This window comes from Perca fluviatilis, chromosome 8 (assembly GCF_010015445.1).
Source record: "Perca fluviatilis chromosome 8, GENO_Pfluv_1.0, whole genome shotgun sequence".
NCBI lineage: Eukaryota > Metazoa > Chordata > Actinopteri > Perciformes > Percidae > Perca > Perca fluviatilis.
The window spans coordinates 7,518,938-7,541,161 of record NC_053119.1 but is presented as its reverse complement, the minus strand read 5'-3'; the positions used below and the strand labels follow the sequence as shown (position 1 = coordinate 7,541,161).

At 40.3% G+C, this 22,224-nt stretch overlaps 1 protein-coding gene across 1 annotated transcript in view; it reads left to right on the top strand.

Annotated features, from left to right (window-relative positions):
* The window catches only part of cftr (CF transmembrane conductance regulator), a 41,350-nt gene extending 20,871 nt beyond the window's left edge, over nucleotides 1-20,479 (top strand). Inside the window, exons 12-27 of the mRNA XM_039807415.1 lie at nucleotides 2,364-2,458; nucleotides 3,480-3,566; nucleotides 4,017-4,806; nucleotides 5,023-5,151; nucleotides 5,246-5,283; nucleotides 5,883-6,169; nucleotides 6,750-6,829; nucleotides 8,290-8,440; nucleotides 9,972-10,199; nucleotides 11,048-11,148; nucleotides 11,712-11,942; nucleotides 13,493-13,648; nucleotides 14,236-14,325; nucleotides 14,763-14,935; nucleotides 18,012-18,117; nucleotides 19,183-20,479. Coding sequence (XP_039663349.1) covers nucleotides 2,364-2,458; nucleotides 3,480-3,566; nucleotides 4,017-4,806; nucleotides 5,023-5,151; nucleotides 5,246-5,283; nucleotides 5,883-6,169; nucleotides 6,750-6,829; nucleotides 8,290-8,440; nucleotides 9,972-10,199; nucleotides 11,048-11,148; nucleotides 11,712-11,942; nucleotides 13,493-13,648; nucleotides 14,236-14,325; nucleotides 14,763-14,935; nucleotides 18,012-18,117; nucleotides 19,183-19,398 — 2,958 coding nt within the window. The 3' untranslated portion in view covers nucleotides 19,399-20,479. The remainder of the gene's footprint in view (nucleotides 1-2,363; nucleotides 2,459-3,479; nucleotides 3,567-4,016; nucleotides 4,807-5,022; nucleotides 5,152-5,245; nucleotides 5,284-5,882; nucleotides 6,170-6,749; nucleotides 6,830-8,289; nucleotides 8,441-9,971; nucleotides 10,200-11,047; nucleotides 11,149-11,711; nucleotides 11,943-13,492; nucleotides 13,649-14,235; nucleotides 14,326-14,762; nucleotides 14,936-18,011; nucleotides 18,118-19,182) is intronic.
* Nucleotides 20,480-22,224: the final 1,745 nt, after the last annotated feature.

Genomic DNA, 22,224 nt, shown 5'->3' with positions numbered 1-22,224 from the left:
TAGATAGGTTTTTAAACTATTGTTTTAATATTTTTTTTATCTCTATCACAATTTTCAAAAGTTAAAAATATTTACAAATGATCTCAATTTTTCAAAGCATCATTCTGATTATTCTTATTTTAAGGCACAATGTATAATATTTCTGATCAAATACATTTAAGGTGGTTTTTCATATTTGAAGACTGAGATTCTCTGGAAAATACTGCATTTTATGTTTCCTAAAATGATCCTAAGTTAAAATATTTAACGGCAATCTCTGATGCATTGCTGTGTGAGACCTGTTAATACAATAGGAGAGTGATGACAGATTGTGCTGATATAAATGAGAAGTGAATTCTCATTGTTGATTGTCGCCACTGTCACTTGAGGGAATTACTGCAATTGTTGGGGCTTTGTAAATTATAGAGTGTGGTCTAGACCTACTCTATCTGTAAAGTGTCTCGAGATAACTCGTGTTATGATTTGATACTATAAATAAAATTGAATTGAATTGAAATTGAATTGAATTGAATTGAATTGAAAATAATAAGATGCTAGGCAGCATGAGCTCTGTAGTATTTTTTTTCCAAAAAATGTGTTACCAATAACTCTTAAAAGTACCAATTCTCAATGATCTGCCTCATCAATCCCTTCAAGAGGCTAGAAATGACTTACAATAGAGAGAGTAGACACAGGTAAAATCCCCAAGGCAACCCTGACAGACTGGACTGACAACTAGAGCAGATCTCTCCAGACAGAGACGAGGCGTTTCTGAGGCTGGTGACTGTAATTCCTTACTATTGTTGCCCCCTGAAGCACCAGACAGACTGCCATGGGTGGTCTTTGCACTGTAAACTCATCTTTTGCCCCCAGCCTCTAGCTGTTGGCCCCGCAGGTGCTTTTTGTTCAGTGTGAGACACACATGTCTTTTTTTTCTATACTGCCTTATTTTACAAGCTGTTAAACAACCTGTTAACTTGATCCCCTATGCGCTCCTGTCAGGACAGCGGAAGCTGCCGTTAAAAGGTAGGAAGTTTTTAACGATGATAAACTTGTGCCATCACTTCATCCTTATTGGTGTGGGCGTCTATTTTCATTATCAATTACCACCGAACGCACTATATGACTATGTGCCTGTCCCATCTGTAGTTTGTGCTTTTTGTGTGGTTTCAACTTGGACAATACATCTCTGATCATATCAACATGAATTTATACCACATTACTTTAATTAAAAGGGTTAAAGTCATATAAAAGATGTCTTGGTGGTGTTGTTTAATAGGCATAATTTTGCATACACAGTACTGAGAACCATTACCATGAACAATTTTTTTTTTTATGGGTGCAGTTTCATAAAACAATGTATCTTTTGTGCAGATTAGACTCAATAAGGATCACTACAATAGATTTTAATCTGTTCAAAGTGTTTGAAAGAGCAACTGCCCATGAAGAAATAATGGTCTATTTATTTATTTATTTATTTAGTCATTTATTTATTTAGTGTTTACCCTGCAATTTGTCCAGAGACTGCATGGTGCCGTTTTCTGCCCCTTTTAAAAAAAGATCTTCCAAGGTAATTTTTGCCTGAGAGTTATAATAGTTATAATATAATATATATAATAGTTCAACCTATTGTCGTGCAAAACCTTGCACAAGTGAGATTGTGCGTCACGCTTTAACCATTGAAGCCACAAAGCTTTAGTTTTGCTGCTCTGCATATTGCAAATATAATATCTTTATTTCAATTAAAACATTTCATCAGCTGTACATCTGCCATGTTCAGAACTTCCAATTGAAGACCATCAACCTTTATCCTAATGGTAATCATGTTGTGTTTTCATTCCAAAGTTATGTTAAATTAGTAGATAAACTTTTGAGCTGACAGTATATCTTTAAACCATTGGCCTACTTTCCGTACCTCTAGCATTCAGCACACTGGTAGTGTGCCTTACCCATATTTTAGGCATCAAAAAGATATACTTGGTCAGACATTTAGGGGTGAAATTAAATACCTTGGTCACCATGTAGAAAAGAATTGAAGAAATAAGATATGCAGATATACAGAAGAAGAGGACGTCAGATATTTCTTAAAGATGGTTTGACTGTGGCCGGGTTGGCTCAGTGGGTAGAGCAGGCGCACATATACTGAGAGGTTTATGCCTTGAATCAGAGGTCCAGGGTTCAAATCTGACCTGTGACGATTTCCTGCATGTCTTCCCCCTCTCTCACCTAGCTGTCCTGTCAAATTAAAGGTGGAAAAGCCCCACAAATAATCTTTAAAAAAATGATTTGACTGTCCTCACTGTCTCTGACTCTCTGGTATGTATTGTACAGTTCCTCTTGCTGTTTGTATAACAGACCCTCTGACCCCTTGTTTTCCTTTGTAGGACTTTGCCTTGCTGCCTGAGAAAGACAAGACGCACCTCGTCGAAGGAGGGGTGACCCTCAGCGGTGGTCAAAGGGCTCGCCTCGGCCTGGCCAGGTACTTCCTGTCACACCTGAATATTTGACAGCACGCCTCATTTACCCCTCTTATCAGTCAGCGCATTCCACCTCTGCTAATTAGTTATAATTACAGTCTTTTCTTTGTTCAATGTTGTATGTGTTGTTTTGCAATGGACACAAATAGAACATAAATGATAAAGGGCTCAGAAGAAATAAATATAGCACAAAGTGAGTCGTTTTGTGGCTTTCTAGAGATCATCAATTTGTTTACTAGATTATGTGGTGTTATGCTTCAATGAGAAATAGGAGTTTTAATTCCCTTTTTGTAGGAAAGGGAGAAAATGTCAGCTGCTCCACAGGGCATGGATCAAAGAGAAAAACCTTTATCAGCTGCATACACATTGTGTATGCAACCATAGATTTAGGGCCGTAAACTAAGCACTGTCATTATCATCATTACTACCACTTCCAGGGCAAGAGGTTCAATTCCTTGTAAGTCAATGAAAACATAATTGTGTTTAAAAGTTAGCAAGTATCTAGAATTTGAGGTCTTCGGCAATGCTTCAATTTACAGTATATGTTTCCAAAATTGCAAGTAATCGAGCCTCTACTGAACATAATCATAACCTGCCCACGCTGATAACCATCCCCTATCATTGTTATCTGTGCGTTTGTCTGGCTGCAAACACAATAGTTATTGTGTTTTATGGTCTGACGTTTTAATTGACTATGGCTTTCTACAGCCTCAGTAGAGCTCTATTACTCCATTAAATCAGTGTGTGGGTTACAACTCTCTTATTCCCATGCATTATTTAGGGTTTGATGTCCTGGCATCAATTTGCAGCCACTCATTGGTTTCTGGCTTCTGCCATCGCTGTTAACATTCACTGGAATTGATTTATTCCCACAGGGAGCCGACCTCTTCATTTACGCTGTTGTTTTATAAAATTTTCCTCCCCTTCTCTGTGTCTTTCTTTCTATTTTCCCTATATTCTCGATTTCTCTGATGTTAACAGTTTTCCCAGTACAAACTCACATACGTGTGTTTTCTCCCTAAGGGCTGTGTATAAAGATGCAGACCTCTACCTGCTGGATGCGCCTTTCACCCACCTGGACATCGTGACAGAGAAAGAGATCTTTGAGAAGTGTGTATCCCAACAGAGAGTCTTTCATGTGGAGGAGGTGGGGGTGGTTTAGCTGGAAGTTTTAGGTTGAAGGTCAAGGTTATCTCTTGTTGTCTCAGACACACGTTGTCTCGAGTTGACTGTGGTGAGTCACGGCTGCTTGATCACACTGCATCCTTATCAGGACTTGGCAGGAGAGCAAAAGGGAATTATCCTTTGATAAAATGTGGACTTTGGCAATCTCTTAGAGTGGAAATGCAGGCAAAAACATTTTTGTTATGTAGTAAAGTCTGAATGTAGTTATGGTAATAACACATTAGTTAGTAACTCATTCATTTTAAGTACTGGTTCACCCTTGTTTCTTATAAAAACGTCCTATGTTTGACAGTCAGGCTTGGTATATATAAAAAAAAAAAAAAAGGATATAAAGGTTGATATTTTTAAATCTCCATTTTCTTTGTCACTGCACAGATGTGTCTGTAAACTCATGGCATCCAAGATACGCATTGTGGTCACCAGCAAGTTGGAGCATCTCAAAAGAGCAGACAAAATCCTGCTGCTGCACAACGGAGACTGCTACTTCTACGGCACCTTCTCAGAGCTGCAGGACAAGCGCCCTGACTTCAGCTCCCTCCTCCTCGGCATGGAAGCTTACGACAACATCAACGCAGAGCGACGCAGCTCCATCCTCACGGAAACTCTTCGCAGGGTCTCCATCGATGAAACCGCTGGCTTCCGAGGCCCGGAGACAATTCGGCAGTCGTTCCGCCAGCCACCGCCTCCGCTGATCGTCTCCGGATCCCAAGGCCATCCTGGAGGTGATGGCTACCCAGAAAAACGCAAACAGTCCCTCATCCTCAACCCTCTGGCAGCTGCCCGCAAGTTCTCCTTCATCGGGAACTCCCAACAGACAAATACCCAGTCCACGACGATAGAGGACGGGGTTCGTGAACTCTCTGAGAGGAAATTCTCTGTAGTACCCGAGGACGATCAAGTAGAGGAGGTGCTCCCCAGGGGGAACTTGTACCATAATGGTTTGCAGCACCTCAACGGGCAGCGGCGCCAGTCTGTCCTGGCGTTCATCACCAACGCTCAGGGCCATGCGCGCAGAGGGCAGATGCAGATGCAATCCTTCCTCAGAAAAAAGCTGTCCATCACCCCGCAGTGCGACCTGGTGTCCGAGCTGGACATTTACGCCCGGCGCCTCTCCAAAGACAGCATTTATGACATTAGTGAGGAGGTGGATGAAGAAGACATGGAGGTACTGTAGAGCTTTCGTAGACCCTTTTTCAAGGCATATTAAAGTACATGAGTAGACACCTTTTTATGTTTTAGACTTTCAGAATAATTGTTTTCTTCACCCTCATTATCATGATATGTGAACACTAACAAAATATACTTTACTTCACATTAAAGTTTGTCTGGATATATTGTCCGGTAGTCTGTATGGTTAAAGAGCCACTCTGTTTCTTCACAGCAATGCTTCGCAGATGAACGTGAGAACATCTTTGAAACTACCTCATGGAGCACGTACCTACGCTACATCACCACCAACAGGAGCTTAGTCTACGTCCTTATTTTCATCGCCTTGGTCTTCATCATTGAGGTAAAGTCACAATATTACTTTTTTTTTTTTACATATGTGAATTTAATTTTATTCAACAATTAACAATACTGTTTTTTTTTCTTTCCACTAATAGGTTGCTGGTTCAGTCATTGGCATTTTCTTCCTTACTGAGTAAGTGTCATGTTTCATGTTCCTTGAGACACTGAGACTAAAACAGCAGATGACACTAGGAATCCTGCCCTGTCTGCATTTGCAGTATTTGCCCCCCACAGAAATACAAAATATTGTCATGAATTTTGCTTTGACAAAAGTATTTGGTGGCTTAATTAGTTTTTAACAAACATTTAAGGCTTTTCTTTTGTAGTGTATGCTTTTGTGGTAATTCTCTCTAAGTTCTCTCCCTCTCTTTTACAAGATTAACTAACTAACAGTAAGATTTTTGTTTAAATATATGAATGTTATTTATGTTAAACATCTGTTAAGTCAAGGAAATTCCCAATTGGTAATATTTCGGAGGAATCTGTGCTTTTAAATGTTGGATTCCTCATGGATGTGCAGTTCGGAGTTGGATGTATAAAGTATCATATAGCGCATGCATATCTCAGCCATTCCACATTTTTTGGAACTGTTATGTTTAGAAATTCAAGAGCTTTAATGTGGCAAACTAATTTATACTCTTGTCTCCTGATTAGCAGCCCGGCTACAGTTTAGCTTGTGTCTATACACTTGTGTCTGTGTTTCATTCTCCATCCTTTGCTCTGTTCTACCAGAAAGATCTGGAAGGACAGCACCACCCCTCCATCTCCAACCTCCATCGATGAGGAGCATCACAACGCCTCGTCGCCCGCCGTCCACAGGGGAATCATTGTCACACCGACAAGCGCTTACTACATCATCTACATCTATGTGGCCACATCAGAGAGCGTACTGGCCTTGGGATTCTTTAGGGGTCTCCCGTTAGTGCACACATTACTCACTGTGTCCAAAAGACTGCATGAACAGATGCTTAGTGCTGTGCTACGAGCCCCCATGGCTGTGCTCAACACTATGAAGACAGGTGATTTTCTTTCTTAATATTTTTTCAGGGCTTTTCTGTTGTTTTAAAAGTTCTAAAGTCAAAAGTGCAAATGTCATGACTGTTGTGGTTAAGGCTGGGTTAAAATAATCAATTCTCCAATTAAAAATAGATCTTTGTTTTGAGTGATCTGATATCGATTAATAAAATCCTGAAATTGATCTTTTAATATATGCCTTTTCACCATTAAGTAAAAGTAAAAGGACTTTAAACTAACTTTTTGTAAACATTAACCTGGTGCATTATAAAAAACAATTGAGGGTTGCTTCTTGCTTGTACAATTTACATCATAAGTTCTCTGAGAATCTCTTTTATATCCAAGTATATTGGCATAGTAACTGAAATTTCCCTAACCTAATTGATATCGAAAATGTAATCGACTCGGGACCTTGTGAATCGGAATCGATTTAGGAAATCATTGGCGATACCCAGTCCTAGTTGTGGTACAGTATACATGTATTCACCTGTAGACCCACATCTGTTTGCCAGATAAAATACCATGCTGATGTTGTATTTCACTACAATGACTTTTTCCTAATTTTCTTGCCGTTTCCTCTTTCAGGTCGGATAATGAACAGATTCACCAAGGACATGGCCACCATAGATGACATGCTGCCTCTGGTGCTGTTTGACCTCATACAGGTATTTTACCAACACAATGGATGGTGTAACATAATATTTTTAACAAAGATTCAAGGTTTTATTTGCCACACACTCTACATTGTGCAGTGAAATGCTGGTTTGCTTCCTCCAGTCGTCCAAAACCTCTACAACAATTGTATTGTTGTAATGTTGTTAAATGTAAAGCTGTTATGTGCAAATACATGCAAAATGAAATATTAAAGCCTCTGAACACCCACACAGGTGATTTCAGTTGATCTGGCTAATTAGACCTCTGCTCAGGTTGAAAGTGTGCCGGAGCTTTGATGGGAATGTATTAGGTCACAAATCTCATCTACCAATAAAAATGTCATTTGTCCTGCTCTAACAGGTGTAACAAAGCTAACAGGAGACTCAGGAAGATGTCAATAAATCAATCTAGACACAGCCACACAGTCCTGGGAAGAGGTCCAATCAGCCAGATTAACTGAAAATACCTGTGTGGGTCTTCAGAAAAAAATATAAAAATGTACTGTATTGGTCTGAATTTTTTGAGTTTTTTTTTTTTTTTCTGGAAATGCGTCTGAAAAAGTCTTTTATTTGGGGTCTAGACTTTCAGCTGTTCAAGCCGCAGAAGCTGGTTTTAGAACGTAAGGGACGTCAGCTGTTTCAAAAGCCAATAGAGAAGTCAGCTGGTAAAGTCCGCTATAAACTATAGAAATAACATGATCCATTATCCATTTTATTTTAATGTTACAAACAGCTGGTCAAAATGGCAGAGTTTTAGTGCGGAACCTCATCGACCTCCCAATTGCACGGTAACGTTATAATATAACTTGACCATATAACGGTTATAACGGTCAAGCAAGATAGAGTGACTGAAGAGAGGGAGCGCCCAGCGGCGTTAGAACAAAGCAGTGAATCAAAGAAATAAAACATGTTTTCGCCGATTCATCACTAGAACTTTAACTGTAGCAAGCCTCTCAATATCACTTACGTTATCCACGTTCATATTTAGACGAAACAAATGATAGATCCAGCTAGAAAAAAGCCTAAAAGTCGGAAGTTAGAACGGAACTACAACCAGGCATTGTCATGGAGATGAATCACCGTCTAAAAATGCAAACAGCTAGAGAAAATCTTACCGTGCTCCTCAAAGCAGCCGCTTCCAAGAGATGACAGGAGAGTGTGTTATTACGTGACTGAATAACAGAATGATGGGATGCCCATTACCAGAGCAGTCATTCAGCTGCTGTGGTCCTGCTCAATGCCCACAGCTACTATTATTTTTATTAGTCATAGTTCTATTATCTTCATTGTTACTATAATTATACCCATTTCTATAATTAACTCATATTTCTATAATTGTTATAGTTGGGTATTATTGTAATTACTGTGCATCTCTTTCCCTCTCTCTTTCTTATTAATAAAACAAATCAAGTAATTATTTTCTAACTTGTTGTACACTCTCTGATCATTCTTCTCTTCCGCCCTCACCAAAGCTCACAGTGATTGTTACGGGTGCCATCTTCACAGTGTCCATCATACGGCCTTACATCTTCATCGCTGCCATCCCATTGGCTGTCATCTTTGTTATCCTCAGAAAGTATTTCCTACGAACTGGACAGCAACTCAAGCTACTGGAGGCTGAAGGTGAGAGTGTGAGATTAATTGTGTATGGCGGACATATATATATATATATGGCGTATATATATATCATATATATATGACATGATATATATATATATATATATATATTAGTAATAATATTAGTGTCTTGGCTAATTTCTTCACTGCAAAGACGCATAAGTACCAGAAAGGACAAGCAAAGGAATGCTGCTTCTCATCATAGCATTGCATGGGAAGTTGAGTACTGACCTTTTTATACAAAAGAAAAATAAACAATGTAAATCCAAACAAAATATGGTGGAAATTGGGTGGAACATGATGGATGCATTTAATTTTCAAATGTGGATTTACTTAAAAAATGCATTCTGAATGCAAACCTCTAAATGTTTTCTTACAATGCTCTGCAATCTTCTTTTTTAAATGGTTCTCGCTGATTTGTTTGAAAATTTCCATCACCCTGAGTAACAGGCTGAATCCTCACCAGCCTCAGGGGTGTTGTTCTTTAGCGCTAGCTCTAATCTACTCCTGAAGATGAATTAAGTTTAATGTCTTTTATTTGATGACCTAATGAGGGTGAGAGTTAAGAAAAAGGACAAAAGGTAGAGAAGAGATCGGCAAGAGTGAAATTATGTTATGGTAAATATTTAGGAAGAGTAAAAGTGAGAACATGATAGGAAAACCAATAGAGCGAACAGAGGAAAGGAGACTCGGCGGGGCTGGGGGACGGGACAGCCACAGTCATCATAACTGCTGGCAGGGCTGGTGGATGGCCCGGGCCAAGGGGGCAAAGGTCTCGCTGAGGGGAACAAACACATGACAGAGGAAGGCTTGAAGGAGAGGATGGATGGGCTGCCTCAGAGGGGCGGGAACAGTTTAAGGAAGTGACACATCGCGAATAAAGTTACTTTGGATAATCCAGAGAGCATGATGTCAACCGTTTTCATGGGGACTATTCATTTCAGTAGAACGTATTTCCGATGAAAACTGTTGACAATGTGTAGTTATAATCATCGTTCTTGTTCCTGTGGAGGTTGAATGCACAAACATGCATTTTGCTTTTGTCAGCGTACAAAAGTTAAGAAGTCCTAGTGTGTTTGCCAACAGTACAGTGCAGCACCGTACAGCCAGAGGATGAAAAAACAGATCACTGGACTGCTGACGAAGTTGCCACTGTGTGTGTTTTTTGGACTTCCCTGCTCTGCTCTTGATTCTGTCACTGAATGTGTGTTTGGGTGATGACAGCAAGGTCTTTCCGGAGCAGCTGCGAAAGACAGATGTGTTTTGGTCATGGAGTAAGATGAACCAAAAATGGTTTTTTTTTTTTTTTTTATGGGGTTATTTTTTTTTGTTTTTCTTTGTCATCAGTTTTCTATCTTGCTTTCAACGTGTGAGCAACTCATTTAATCTTTCATTAAGTTTATTTGGTAAGGTGTTTAAGTAGACATTCAGCCTATGAGAATTAACCGTTTTGCAATTTTGGGGGGGGGGGAGAAAGGCATCTTTCTGTGAGTTAGAGAATACTTCAACAATATGTGTCCCTTCTCCTTTCCTGCAGCTCGCAGTCCCATCTTCTCCCACCTCATCATCTCGCTGAAGGGTTTATGGACAATTCGGGCGTTTGGACGTCAGAGCTACTTCGAGACGCTCTTCCACAAGGCGCTCAACACTCACACGGCCACCTGGTTCCACTACTTGTCCACACTGCGATGGTTCCTCTTCCGCTGCGATATGATCTTCGTCCTGTTCTTCAGCGCCGCCGCCTTCATCGCCGTAGGCACCAACCGTGAGTGACGATTAAGGCTTGCATGTATGGATTTAGGATAGGAGTCTCAGGTGATAAGCAGACTTGTTTAATATCTAGAACACAGTATATTTAGGTTTATATAATAGGTTTTGAAAGAGGTCAGAAGAATTGTAGACTTTTCTCAACCTACACATAACATAACCTATACCAAATAAGGTAATACTGAGGAAACTTCATGAGCTGTGATTGCAGCAAACCTCAGTTCACAAGGACGCTGTCATTTTGTCAGTAGAGCCTTCAAGGAAACAAGAGCAGCAGCAGCAGTTTGTACACATAAATCCCATGAATGAGTAGGGAACATCTTGAAATTCCAGTAAGGTACTTGGTTAGTAAACATCTTATTATTTCCTATGAGCTTATCCAGTGAAGAAGCCTCAGCCTTATCGGTGTGTAACTGTGTGTGAGTCAGATATCAGGATCATAACAGACAGTTTGTCTGTGAAAACTGATCAAAGTGTTGGAATGCCACTGGATAAAATGTCATGTACAAAAGGAAGCCTGTGTGTCTGTTCAATTAAATCAATAGGAAACACAAGTGCACACACACACACACACACACACACACACACACACACACACACACACACACACACACACACACACACACACGCACACACACTTGTTGTTGCGTCATACCCTGTGTTTATGTTGAGAGCAGATTAAATGGTCATTTCACAGCTCATTATTTCCAATAGAGCAAGTAGCAGAGCTGCAATACCCAACTGCTGCTCTGACATCAGAGAGAACTGCTTTGATTGGACAATATTGAAGACTGTGTGTGTCCTGTGATGTGTATGCATGGGTGGGTGTGTGTGTGTGTTCTACAGAGGACAAACCAGGGGAGGTTGGCATCATCGTGGCCCTGGCCATGCTCATCCTGGGGACTTTCCAATGGGCTGTCATCACCAGCATCACTGTAGACGGACTGGTATGTGGCACACACATACACACACACACACACACACACACACACACACACACACACACACACACACACACACACACACACACACCCCTATCATCGTTTACATCATAGTAAGACCTGACTTGCATGAAAATACCACACAACCAATGGCCATTCAAGAGTATGTCAAGCGTTTCAAACGCACACGTTAGAGGAGGATTTGCTGAACACGTATGGGTTCGTTTTTTAACACCTGTGTCTACAACCACATCACACAGCAGCTAGTCTTCAATGTTTCTGTGTTCAACCTTCCCAAAGTTTTCCCACACCACTCCACTCCACCGTTCATTACACCGACTCCCTGCTGAAGTTCATGTACGGACAAACCCATTTTGCAGGGTTTTCCCTAGCATTTTAAGGCTTAGCGCAGCACCCTGTGGTGGTCTAAGGTTATAGAAGACCAGCTTAGAAATTGTTTTGGAAACTCCTGCCTCAACAACTCCATGGAGAACCACTTAACTGTATTTATAAAGGGTAACTCCCAGTGACCCACAGCTCTCCTCACCCTTTGTCTTTTCCCCTCTCAGATGCGTTCGGTGGATCGGGTGTTCAAGTTCATCGACCTGCCATCAGAGGAGCCGCTGCCAGCCAAATCTAGTGGTAAAGGAGGCCCCGACCTGGTCATTGACAACCCTCATGCCCAGGACTGCTGGCCCAACCACGGCCAGATGGACGTCAAGGGCCTCACTGTCAAATACACAGAGGCTGGACGGGCCGTCCTCAGCGACATCTCCTTCTCCGTAGAGGGAGGGCAGAGCGTAAGTCCTGAGTGATGGGTAAAGAGTGTGTATGACTGGATTTTAATGAAACTCAAGAAGTGATGCATGTTAGCTCTGCCTTATTGGATTTTAAACCATCAAAGCACTGCTTTGCCCGAGAGGAACTGCAATTAAAGGGTCATAGAAAGGTTATAGCGAGGTGACATACCAACCTGCCTTAATGATGAGTTACATGTGGTGACATGTTTACTGCTTGATTTTTATTTGTTTGAAGCTGGGGTGCGGGACGTTTACATATAAAAGAACGTCTGTTAAATTCAAAAGCTAAACGAGTTCACACAATGCTGATGAAGCCTATTGCCGTCAGGGAAAGCGCTCCGTATTTCAAAGTATATTGGAGTTGTAGTGTCCGTGGCGACTTTACCACTCTGGCGCAACGGAAGTTATGCGTTTTACATCAACCAGCCGGAACTAAAGGGGGTAAAGACCATGGCGACGGAGCAGCAGCTAGGAGTATGGCGGAAAATCCTAAGAAGCCTTCAAGAAAAATTTCTGGAGTGGGCTACATTTCTGGCATAGATAATTAGCTCATCCGACGACTCCATCACTTGGCCTTTTCTTTTCCATTGCCCTTGACTTGAAGAGAGCGGGGTGAATGTTGGACTTAAATTCATCATGTGCACAGAAACACGACTGCAATGATAATGTTGCTCCTTGCCTGCTGGATGTGTAAATGGGCAACTGTTGCCATATGAACTTATAAGGTTATAACGTTAGTGTTTTTGTTTCCCCCAAGTGGACAAAAAAACAAACAGGTAATGCAATTTTAAGTTACAAATTAAAGATTTTTTTTTTTTGTTTATTGTCATGTATCAATATTCAAATGACCAAAATGTCATTTCTGTCTGAGGCATAAACCAGGCAACACGACAATACAGACAAATAAGCAAGACCCTGAGGGAGCTGTGCAAATTGAAATGATTATAATAAAATAATTACATGGCCAAGGACAGTATGAGTAATAACAGCAGCAATAACATTATTGACAAATGCACAGGTGTTTGCTGGTAGCATAATAATTTCAACCTCATACATACTATTGCCATACTGTAATATGTCCCTTCTATCTGGATTTCAAAAACCTAATGGTATTTAATTGGCCATATAGCTTTCACCGGAAAAAAGAGAAAACATATTTGGCCCCTGTGTCTCTGCTCCTGGCCGTACTTATAGTCAGTATTAGCTCCATATTATCCTGCAGGACAGCCGAGCTCACGGAGTGCCAGCACTTTAGCCTCGTCCCATTAGCTACTCTATGGCCTTCTGATAAATGAGCTAATTATTGCTGCGGAAGAAAGGACAGAGAGCTTTTAGACTCATAAACACCGCAAGACAGGAGTTCATTTCACAATGCCATGTCATACTCGTGTATACTTGTATCCATTTTTACTGCATACTGTACAGTATGTGTACATGCAGTATATACAGTTCATATAGGTATGCATCCTTAGATTCCTTAAAGACAACAGCTACAGAACTAACTGAAAAGCAACAAACAAGTAAAATGTTTTTGTTCTGGTTGTGTGTAGATGGGTCTGCTGGGTCGGACAGGTTCAGGGAAGAGCACCCTGCTCTCCGCTCTGCTGCGTCTCGCCTCCACTGACGGAGAAATCTCCATTGACGGCATCTCCTGGAGCTCCGTCTCCCTGCAAACATGGAGGAAGGCCTTTGGGGTGGTGCCGCAGGTAGGTCTGACTGCTGAGCCGCTTTTTAAAAAGACACAAAGCATACACAAGGTTGCTGGTTCAAAAAAATAAAAATCTTGGTATGTGAATGAATAGCTGATATCAGTAGTATGGCAATACGGAAACGCAGCCAGGAAAGCAAAAAAGGTGACTTAAAAGTTATAACAATTCAGAATTCACCTGTAGAGAGAGGTCATTCTGGCAGAACCACCAAATGTTCCTACAGTTTAATCTACATCGTTTTGGGTGTGACTCAATCATTTTTGCCAAAATGTTTATTTCATCAGGAAAAGAGACAAAAGCCTGAAGTCTGTGTGATAAAACCTTTATCTTTCTTAGCCATAAACATAAACTTGAACGGGTCATTGACCAAGTTGTGAGATATTTCTGACTCGGAGAAAAGATTTCATTGTAACTTGAAAACCGTTCAACATTTAAATGCATGAAAATGCATTATTACTGCAATTGTAATTGATCCAAATTATTGTTATTGTGAGGGCTACCTTTCTTGTTTCAAGGCAACCTTTTAACTTAATCCAATCCCTTGACTATGTGATACAGTGTTTTCTCTGGTCTGTTTTGAACAGAAAGTCTTTATTCTGACCGGCACTTTCCGGATGAACCTGGACCCACACGGACGTTACAGCGATGAGGAGCTGTGGAGGGTCGCAGAGGAGGTGAGGCTCCGTTTCCTCTTTTCCTCTGCTGTTCTTAGAATTCTGGCCATGATTGGAAGGTCAGTCTGTTTTACCACACAGTTGGACGAACTTTTGAACTTTTTTTGGGAGTTATAGTTTTTTTTTATAGTTTTGGCCATCAGGATTATCAGATGCAATCATTTTGTTTGGGTGCTTTTGTTAAAATAAAAAAAGGGGTTTGAGCAAACCATGTTTATATTTCTCAAAATAAGGTTAAAATATTTTTTATCTGTACTGAAATTCAAATATCATAACAGGTCTTTTAATGTGTATCTAAACCTGATGGTTCAGGTTTAATCCACATTCTATGGTTGCTCTGTGAATGAACCTGACCTCTGAGCGGGAAATATAATCTCGTCCTCCACGATGGTCAGTTGAGTGAATTCTAAAGTCAAATCTGTCCTGTGTGTCGCCAGGTGGGTTTGAAGTCGGTGATCGAGCAGTTTCCAGAGAAGCTGGACTTTCAGCTGGAGGACGGAGGCAACGTGTTGAGCAACGGACACAAACAGCTGCTGTGTCTCGCCCGCTCCATCCTCAGCAAGGCTCGCATCCTGCTGCTGGACGAACCCTCCGCCTACCTCGACCCCATGTTAGTATTAATGCCAAAACACTAAACTGTGTGTGTGTGTGTGTGTGTGTGTGTGTGTGTGTGTGTGTGTGTGTGTGTGTGTGTGTGTGTGTGTGTGTGTGTGTGTGTGTGTGTGTGTGTGTGTGTGTGTGTGTGTGTGTGTGTGTGTAAAACAGTGTCCTATAGTGTATTGTTGTCCACCTTAAGTGTAATGCAGTTTCCAAACGTTATTTTTTCAGAGTTTACTTTTGACAATTTGAAACGAAACAAAAATTCTGATGTACTTTTACCATTTTATTTTATGCTACTTTAGACTTCTACTCTACTACATTTCAGAGGATAATATTGGGTTACACTTTACTTAAAGGTATCTAGTGACATGACACTGTCATGAACATGTCATAAACATTATAAACAGTCATAAACGTTAATGACATAACGCTTCTTTTAGTAAGTGTCATTCGGTTTTTGTCATGACAAGTTATGGTTAGGGTTAGGGTTCATGTGTTATGACAGTGTCAGGTCACTCTTATGTACATACCTTCAAGTAAAGTGTTACCTAATATTGTGCTTTTTACTCCACTACATTTATTTGACAACATTAGTCATTAGTAGGACAAATTAATTTAGTAATTGAAAATTCTCCCGATTATTTAATCAATTAAGTGTGTAATCGGATAAGAAATACTTTTGCTTTATAGTAAACAGCAATAGTAAATATACAAAAGAGAGGTTTACTTTTTAAGAAAAAGCTAATTTTTGTATTGCCTAAATTGCATACAATAACAGGATAGATGCTAATATTTTAAGCACAGGCCGCATGGGCCACCAAGCCCCTTATTCTGTTGGCAAAAGTACATTTTTGGTGGCCCAAATGTAAATCTTTTTCGCCCCCTTCCCCTTCTTGCCTCTGGCTCTTTGCACTGGATATGCAAGAGAGCTGTTCACTAAGCCCAGGTAAATGTGGCTGTACAAAGATTACATCAGAGCTATTCAACTACACTGTTCAGTGGGACACGATATAAGAAGGCTAATATATTGAGTGAGGGGAAAGAATAAAGAATGCAGACATCACCGGCATGGTCCGATGACGTCATTCACGTGAATAGTAAGTAGCCATGAGGTTAACCGCTCCAGGGGGGAGGGGCTGGTTTGTCTCTGGCAGCAGCTAAGTTTAAAAAAAAATATGGCCAAATTTCAAGATTAGTAGCGAACTAATAAACAGTTAGACTACAAACCAACAGCTTTCGTTTTAGCTTGTTTTGTAAAACATCGCTATATACAGAGTAGCATGCTGCAGGCTAGTTGTGTGAAACAGCAGGGTGGACGAGAGCAGCAGACCAGAGCAGTTAGCCGACCTTGTGTCGGGTTCGTTCTGTGGAATGGATGAGTGGACTGGGTGTTTTCTACTGAGATGATGTAGCAGCATGTTTGCAGAATATTAATTAACTAATGAGGTTTTATTATAGTATAACTACCCAAAAGTATATAGGAGTATAGTACTGTATATAGTAGGGGTGTAAGAATACTGTCGATTTTCAAAAACACAATCGATTGTTTTAGTATTTGTTTTTTTTTGTTATTCATTTGTTTTTTGTATTTTTTTTTAGTTTATGTTAAAAAATGTTCATGTAAGACAGTGGTTCACGTTTAAGTTGTGTTTAAAGCCCCTACCTCTAGATGGCTATGCTGAGACACACCACTAGTGTCCTCGCCTAGCAGGGCCTAGCAGGGCCTAGCAGTGCCTGACTTTTTGCTAGAAGCTAACAATGTAGCTATGGCTGAACTTTGGCCTACTTTAGCATATAAACATTAGCTCACTAAGAACCTGGGAACCACAATCCCAAACTGGCAGTTTGATTTTCTGTGTACTGAATTGTTTACCTAAAGTAAACTTATTGACTTTCATGGACATCATGTCTTATTTTAAATATATATTTTTTTTTTATTATACTATAAAAAAATCCCATTCTATCGCCTTACGCACAGTATCGAAATATATTGCAATATATTGAATCGTGACCCATGTATCGTGATACGTATCGTATCGCCAGACTCTTGCCAATACACAGCCCTAGTATAGAGTATAGTAGTAATATTATAGTAGTATGAGTAGTTAAAGCTTCACCTTTACCAGTTGCAACAAAAGTGATTAATGCATCAATAATTATAATCCAATAGTATGAGTGATTATTAAATGGGCCGTTCTGCATCATGACTACTTTTATTTCTATTAAGTACATTTTGATGCTTTTACTTTGTACTTTTACTTTGTTAGATTTTTCTTAGATTTTAAATGCAGGACTTGTACTACTAACAGAGTTGTTCTACACCGTGGTACTGCTGCAAAAATGCATCTCTGCTACGTGTGTAAGCCGCTTTAATCAGAGCCTTAATACAGCACATTAACATTAAGGTCTGACTTCTAATGTAACAGCATTTAAATGCTTGAGAATGTATAAAACTTGACAATTAAACCTGCAGACAGGCTCAGCTATGCCTCGGCATTTACTGTAGATCTATTTCATGTCACGAGCAGCATCAGATAGATTTAGGGCACATTGATAAAAGCAGTGCATGCTGCGTTCATCCTGTCTGCCTGTATCACTACAGTCTCTTTGATGTGTCTTTTTTGCTCCCTGTGTGCTGTTGTAGACTATGTGGGCACTTAAGAAGCTTTTGGTGCCTCCTGCTGCACGCTTAAACACAGCTGATACCTGAAAGTGATCCAGGGTTTTTGTGTATTTCCTTTTGTGTGCGTTTGTGGCAGCGGAAGTCACCCAAATCCAACATGTGTGGTATTCCTGTCACTGCATATGGTGACAATCTAGAGTGCTTATAGTAATTCTGACCTTGTGTGTGTGTGTGTGTGTGTGTGTAACCATACGTGCAGAGGGGGGTTCACTATGGTAAATGAAGCCTATAATGAGCAATCTAGTTTAACCTGAGGCCAACGCTGCCTGCTCTTTTATGTCGGCCTCAACAGGAAAAAAAACACTGAGCTAATGAGTGCTAGCAGTAGAGAGAGACGGCCTTTGATGATGATGATGATGATGATGATGATGATGACTGTGTGTGTGTTTTTGTGTGTGAGCAGAACATTGCAGGTCCTGAGGAAGACACTGAAACACTCATTCTCCAGCTGCACCGTCATCTTATCAGAACACAGAGTAGAGCCGCTGCTGGAGTGTCAATCATTCCTGGTAAGTTTCAGGATACAATTTAGATTTTCTGCTGATATTTGATTCTCTGTCAAAGTCAGACAATTTGCGCCAAGACAGTTTTCAGCGTTTCATCCACATTTTAATGCTCAGGTGTTCGTAGAAGCTCACAAAACTCAATCTGCCTGTAAAAAAAGAAATTAAACTCCCCCCTGGTCCTTCCTGGTGGGCAAGTAGTTCAAGATGATACTATTCAACACTTTATACACTCCGAAATAAATGCCCTTTCACTCTCGAGGCTTCTGGTTCGACTCCCAGGAACCTTTATCTCAGTTCATCTCTCTTTGAGATGAGTGTTTCCTGTCACTCTCTACTGTCAAAAAGTAAAAAGGCTAGAACATTATTGTCCTGAACAATTTGTGACACAAAAGTGTGTTTTTTTGTGTCACATTGCCAGCTGTCTTACTTTCACACCATGGACCCATACACCTTTCATCCATTCATAACTGCACTATTACCTTACAGTATAATATGTACAATCTAAAAAAGCACACACATACACTTTTATTTGAGTTACTGTTTATAAGTATTGTATATTTCTTCTCTTTATTTTGTCTTAAATGCTCTTAGCAGAAAACTTCCCCGCTGTGTACTCTGTACCCTAAGTATACTTCTTCTTAATTAAAAGGTCTTTGTCATCAAACAGAAAGTTATGCAGTTTCATATTATACAATTTAGGACAACAAAACACACACACAATGTAGCTTTGTTCTGTACAATACAACTAGTCACATCTCAGCCCCAACATACACTCTCAGATTTAAGTAAATATTTAATATTTTTTTGGACATTGATGTTTCAGATGTTTTAAAGCAATTAAACCTAATGTTAAAATAAAAAATGGCCATTGGTTTGAGGCAGTCATGAATTTGTTCATGCAAAGCCTGGGAAATCATTTATTTTACAAAATGGGTTTCCTGCCAAATTTCCTCCTCCAGCCAGATGTTGTAAGTCTTAGAAACATCATATTTTGCAAGAAAACGCAGGATTAGAAAACCCAGATAAACACATAACCAACTTCTCGTCCCCCCCTCCCCGTCTGTGTAGATGATCGAGGGCAGCTCCATGAAAAGCTACGACTCCATCCAGAAGCTGCTGAATGAGACCAGCCACCTGAAGCAGGCCATGAGCCCTGCCGACCGTCTCCACCTCTTCCCGACTCTTCACCGCCTCAACTCCAGCAAGAGGGTGGCGCCGCAGACCGCCAAGATCTCGTCCCTGCCAGAGGAAGTTGAGGACGAAGTCCACGACACTCGCCTATAACCGGCCAGGCACACAAACACACACACACACACACCCCTAACTCTACTGGACAAAACACAGGTTTCGATACTGATGTTTGAGCCATTATTTCCCCAAATTACCAGTGAAACAGCATCTCAATCACTATGGGACACTAAAACTCTCCCAGACAAAGTATTTTATTCAATAGTAGGAAAATTCAGTTTACCTATAGTATTCATAATTAACTAAAATTAAAAATTTTTTAAATCTGTCCAAAGAAAATGAAAATGTAAGTTTTCCAATATATTAACATTAAACAAAATTGGCTTATTAATACTTGATTTTTTTTTTACCACCACGTGTTGACCAACAGGTCTGCAGGCTCAGAAAAGATATAATTTGTATGTAGGTGAATCGGAATTAAAAGATGCAAAAAACGGTTCCCATAATGAAGCTTTTGCTTTAAATCTGTCACTAAATTATTAAAATTATAATAAACCAGAGTGTGTATGTGCTGCAGGGAGAGCTAAAATACTTCCATGTAACAGGGACCAGAAGCAGAGAAGGATGGCTAACTGGACACTTTGTTGTTAAACCATTTCAATCAATTCATTTTATTTCTCACATGAAATTGTGCGAGGTGCAATTCCATTGACATATAATGTCATCAGCGCCTTAAACTGCTGCGTGATTCATCACGAAGCAGAACGTAGCCGTCAGATCAGCACGCCGAAAAAGAGTAACCTCGGTTAGATGGCGCCGGCACGCCAGGATCCTGCCAAGTCTCAGCCAAAGGACACCACACTTCCTGGAAGGAAAGTGTGCTGGAAACCAGCCGAGGCGCGGTCGGACGCCGACACTGGCTAGCAGGATGCCCAGCAGAGTAGTCCCAGTCGGTGTTCAGTTCCTCCTCTCCTGCCTCGGTGCCCCCTCTGATGTAGACGGAGATGGACGCAGAGATGGTCTTGCTTTTCCGCGTAGTCTGGATTGTAGCCGTAGGTCGTAGCTGATAGCCGTCTTCACCTTTTCCTCTGATGTCTACAGTACAGGCCAAAAGTTTGGACACACCTTCTCATTCAATGCGTTTCCTTTTTATTTTCATGACTATTTACATTGTAGATTCTCACTGAAGGCATCAAAACTATGAATGAACACATATGGAATTATGTACTTAACAAAAAAGTGTGAAATAACTGAAAACATTATGCCATTTTAGATTCTTCAAAGCAGCCACCCTTTGCTTTTTATTAATAAGGGAAAAAATTCCCACTAATTAACCCTGACAAAGCACACCTGTGAAGGTAAAACCATTTCAGGTGACTACCTCATGAAGCTCATTGAGAGAACACCAAGGGTTTGCAGAGTTATCAAAAAAGCAAAGGGTGGCTACTTTGAAGAATCTAAAATATAAGACATGTTTTCAGTTATTTCCACTTTTTGTTAAGTACATAATTCCATATGTGTTCATTCATAGTTGTGATGCCTTCAGTGAGAATCTACAATGTAAATAGTCATGAAAATAAAGAACACACATTGAATGAGAAGGTGTGTCCAAACTTTTGGCCTGTACTGTACATTTGGAAACTTTGACCAGCCATGCTGGCAGAGTGAGCAGGAGACTGGTGAGCTGATCCCCCCCTCCTGATGAGATACTTGTAGTGATGAGATGGCCGCAGAGATGGCCTTGCTAACTTGAGGTAATCTTCTCCCCCTTTTCATCGGTGTTAACTCTGATGTTTACATTTGAAAACCTCCCCGGCCAGGTGGCTAGCTAGCCAGGCAGGAGGTTATCGGAGTCAGAAGGAGACCCGAAAGTTGATTTCCCGATCCTCGCGAGGGACTCAAAGCCACGTGCCATCAGCGTCCACCGGCAACAACATAAAGCACAACTAATATTTCTAAAATGGACAATTCAGCATACATTTTGCGGAGCTGACGGAGAGGCGCCTGGAGAGGTCCGCACTCTTAGCCTAGGTTGAGAGATGTCATTTCTGGTCACAGCCTGGTGTGCCATCGTCGGATAAAGAACAGGAAACCGGAGGAAGTTAACGTTAGTCAATGTGCTTTTCTAGCACATTTCAAGTGCCTTTTGCAGGTTTCAGTCAGTCAGGTGCTTTTTGGGGATGCTGGACAAACTGTGAGGGTTGCCTCAGTTCACATAATCCTCAAAAAGTTTCTCCTTTTGAAACCAAAATATTGTATTGTATTATATTTTTTGCATACTTGTTTTAAAAAAAACGTTTTCATTGGTTTCAACTAAGGGATTATTTTAAGATGATAGGTTTTGTTCTGAACAACCAGCTACTTTTCACTGTTTTAACTCAGACTGAACGCAAAATAGCAGCCACTGTAGAGGTCTGCTCAGAAAGCACATTAACTTATCATATGCACATAATCCAATCATCTTCAGGTAGCTAGCAGGAATCAATATTGCAGATAATATTGCACATAAAAGAGTTCTCCTGTCTGCTCGTTCTGAGCTGAGGCCATATTGATACATTTGAAAAGGTTGTCTGTCCACACTCAAGGGCAGTCTACGGTGGCCGGGAAGTGCAATGCAACATTACAAAGAATGAAACACTTTTACATTTTGGAAAACAAATTTACATTTTGGAAAACAAATTTACATTTTGGAAAACAAAATAACATTTTGGAAAACAAATTTACATTTTGGAAAACAAAATAACATTTTAGAAAACAAATTTACATTTTGGAAAACAAAATAACATTTTAGAAAACAAATTTACATTTTAGAAAACAAATTTACATTTTGGAAAACAAATTTACATTTTGGAAAACAAAATAACATTTTAGAAAACAAATTTACATTTTGGAAAACAAAATAACATTTTAGAAAACAAATTT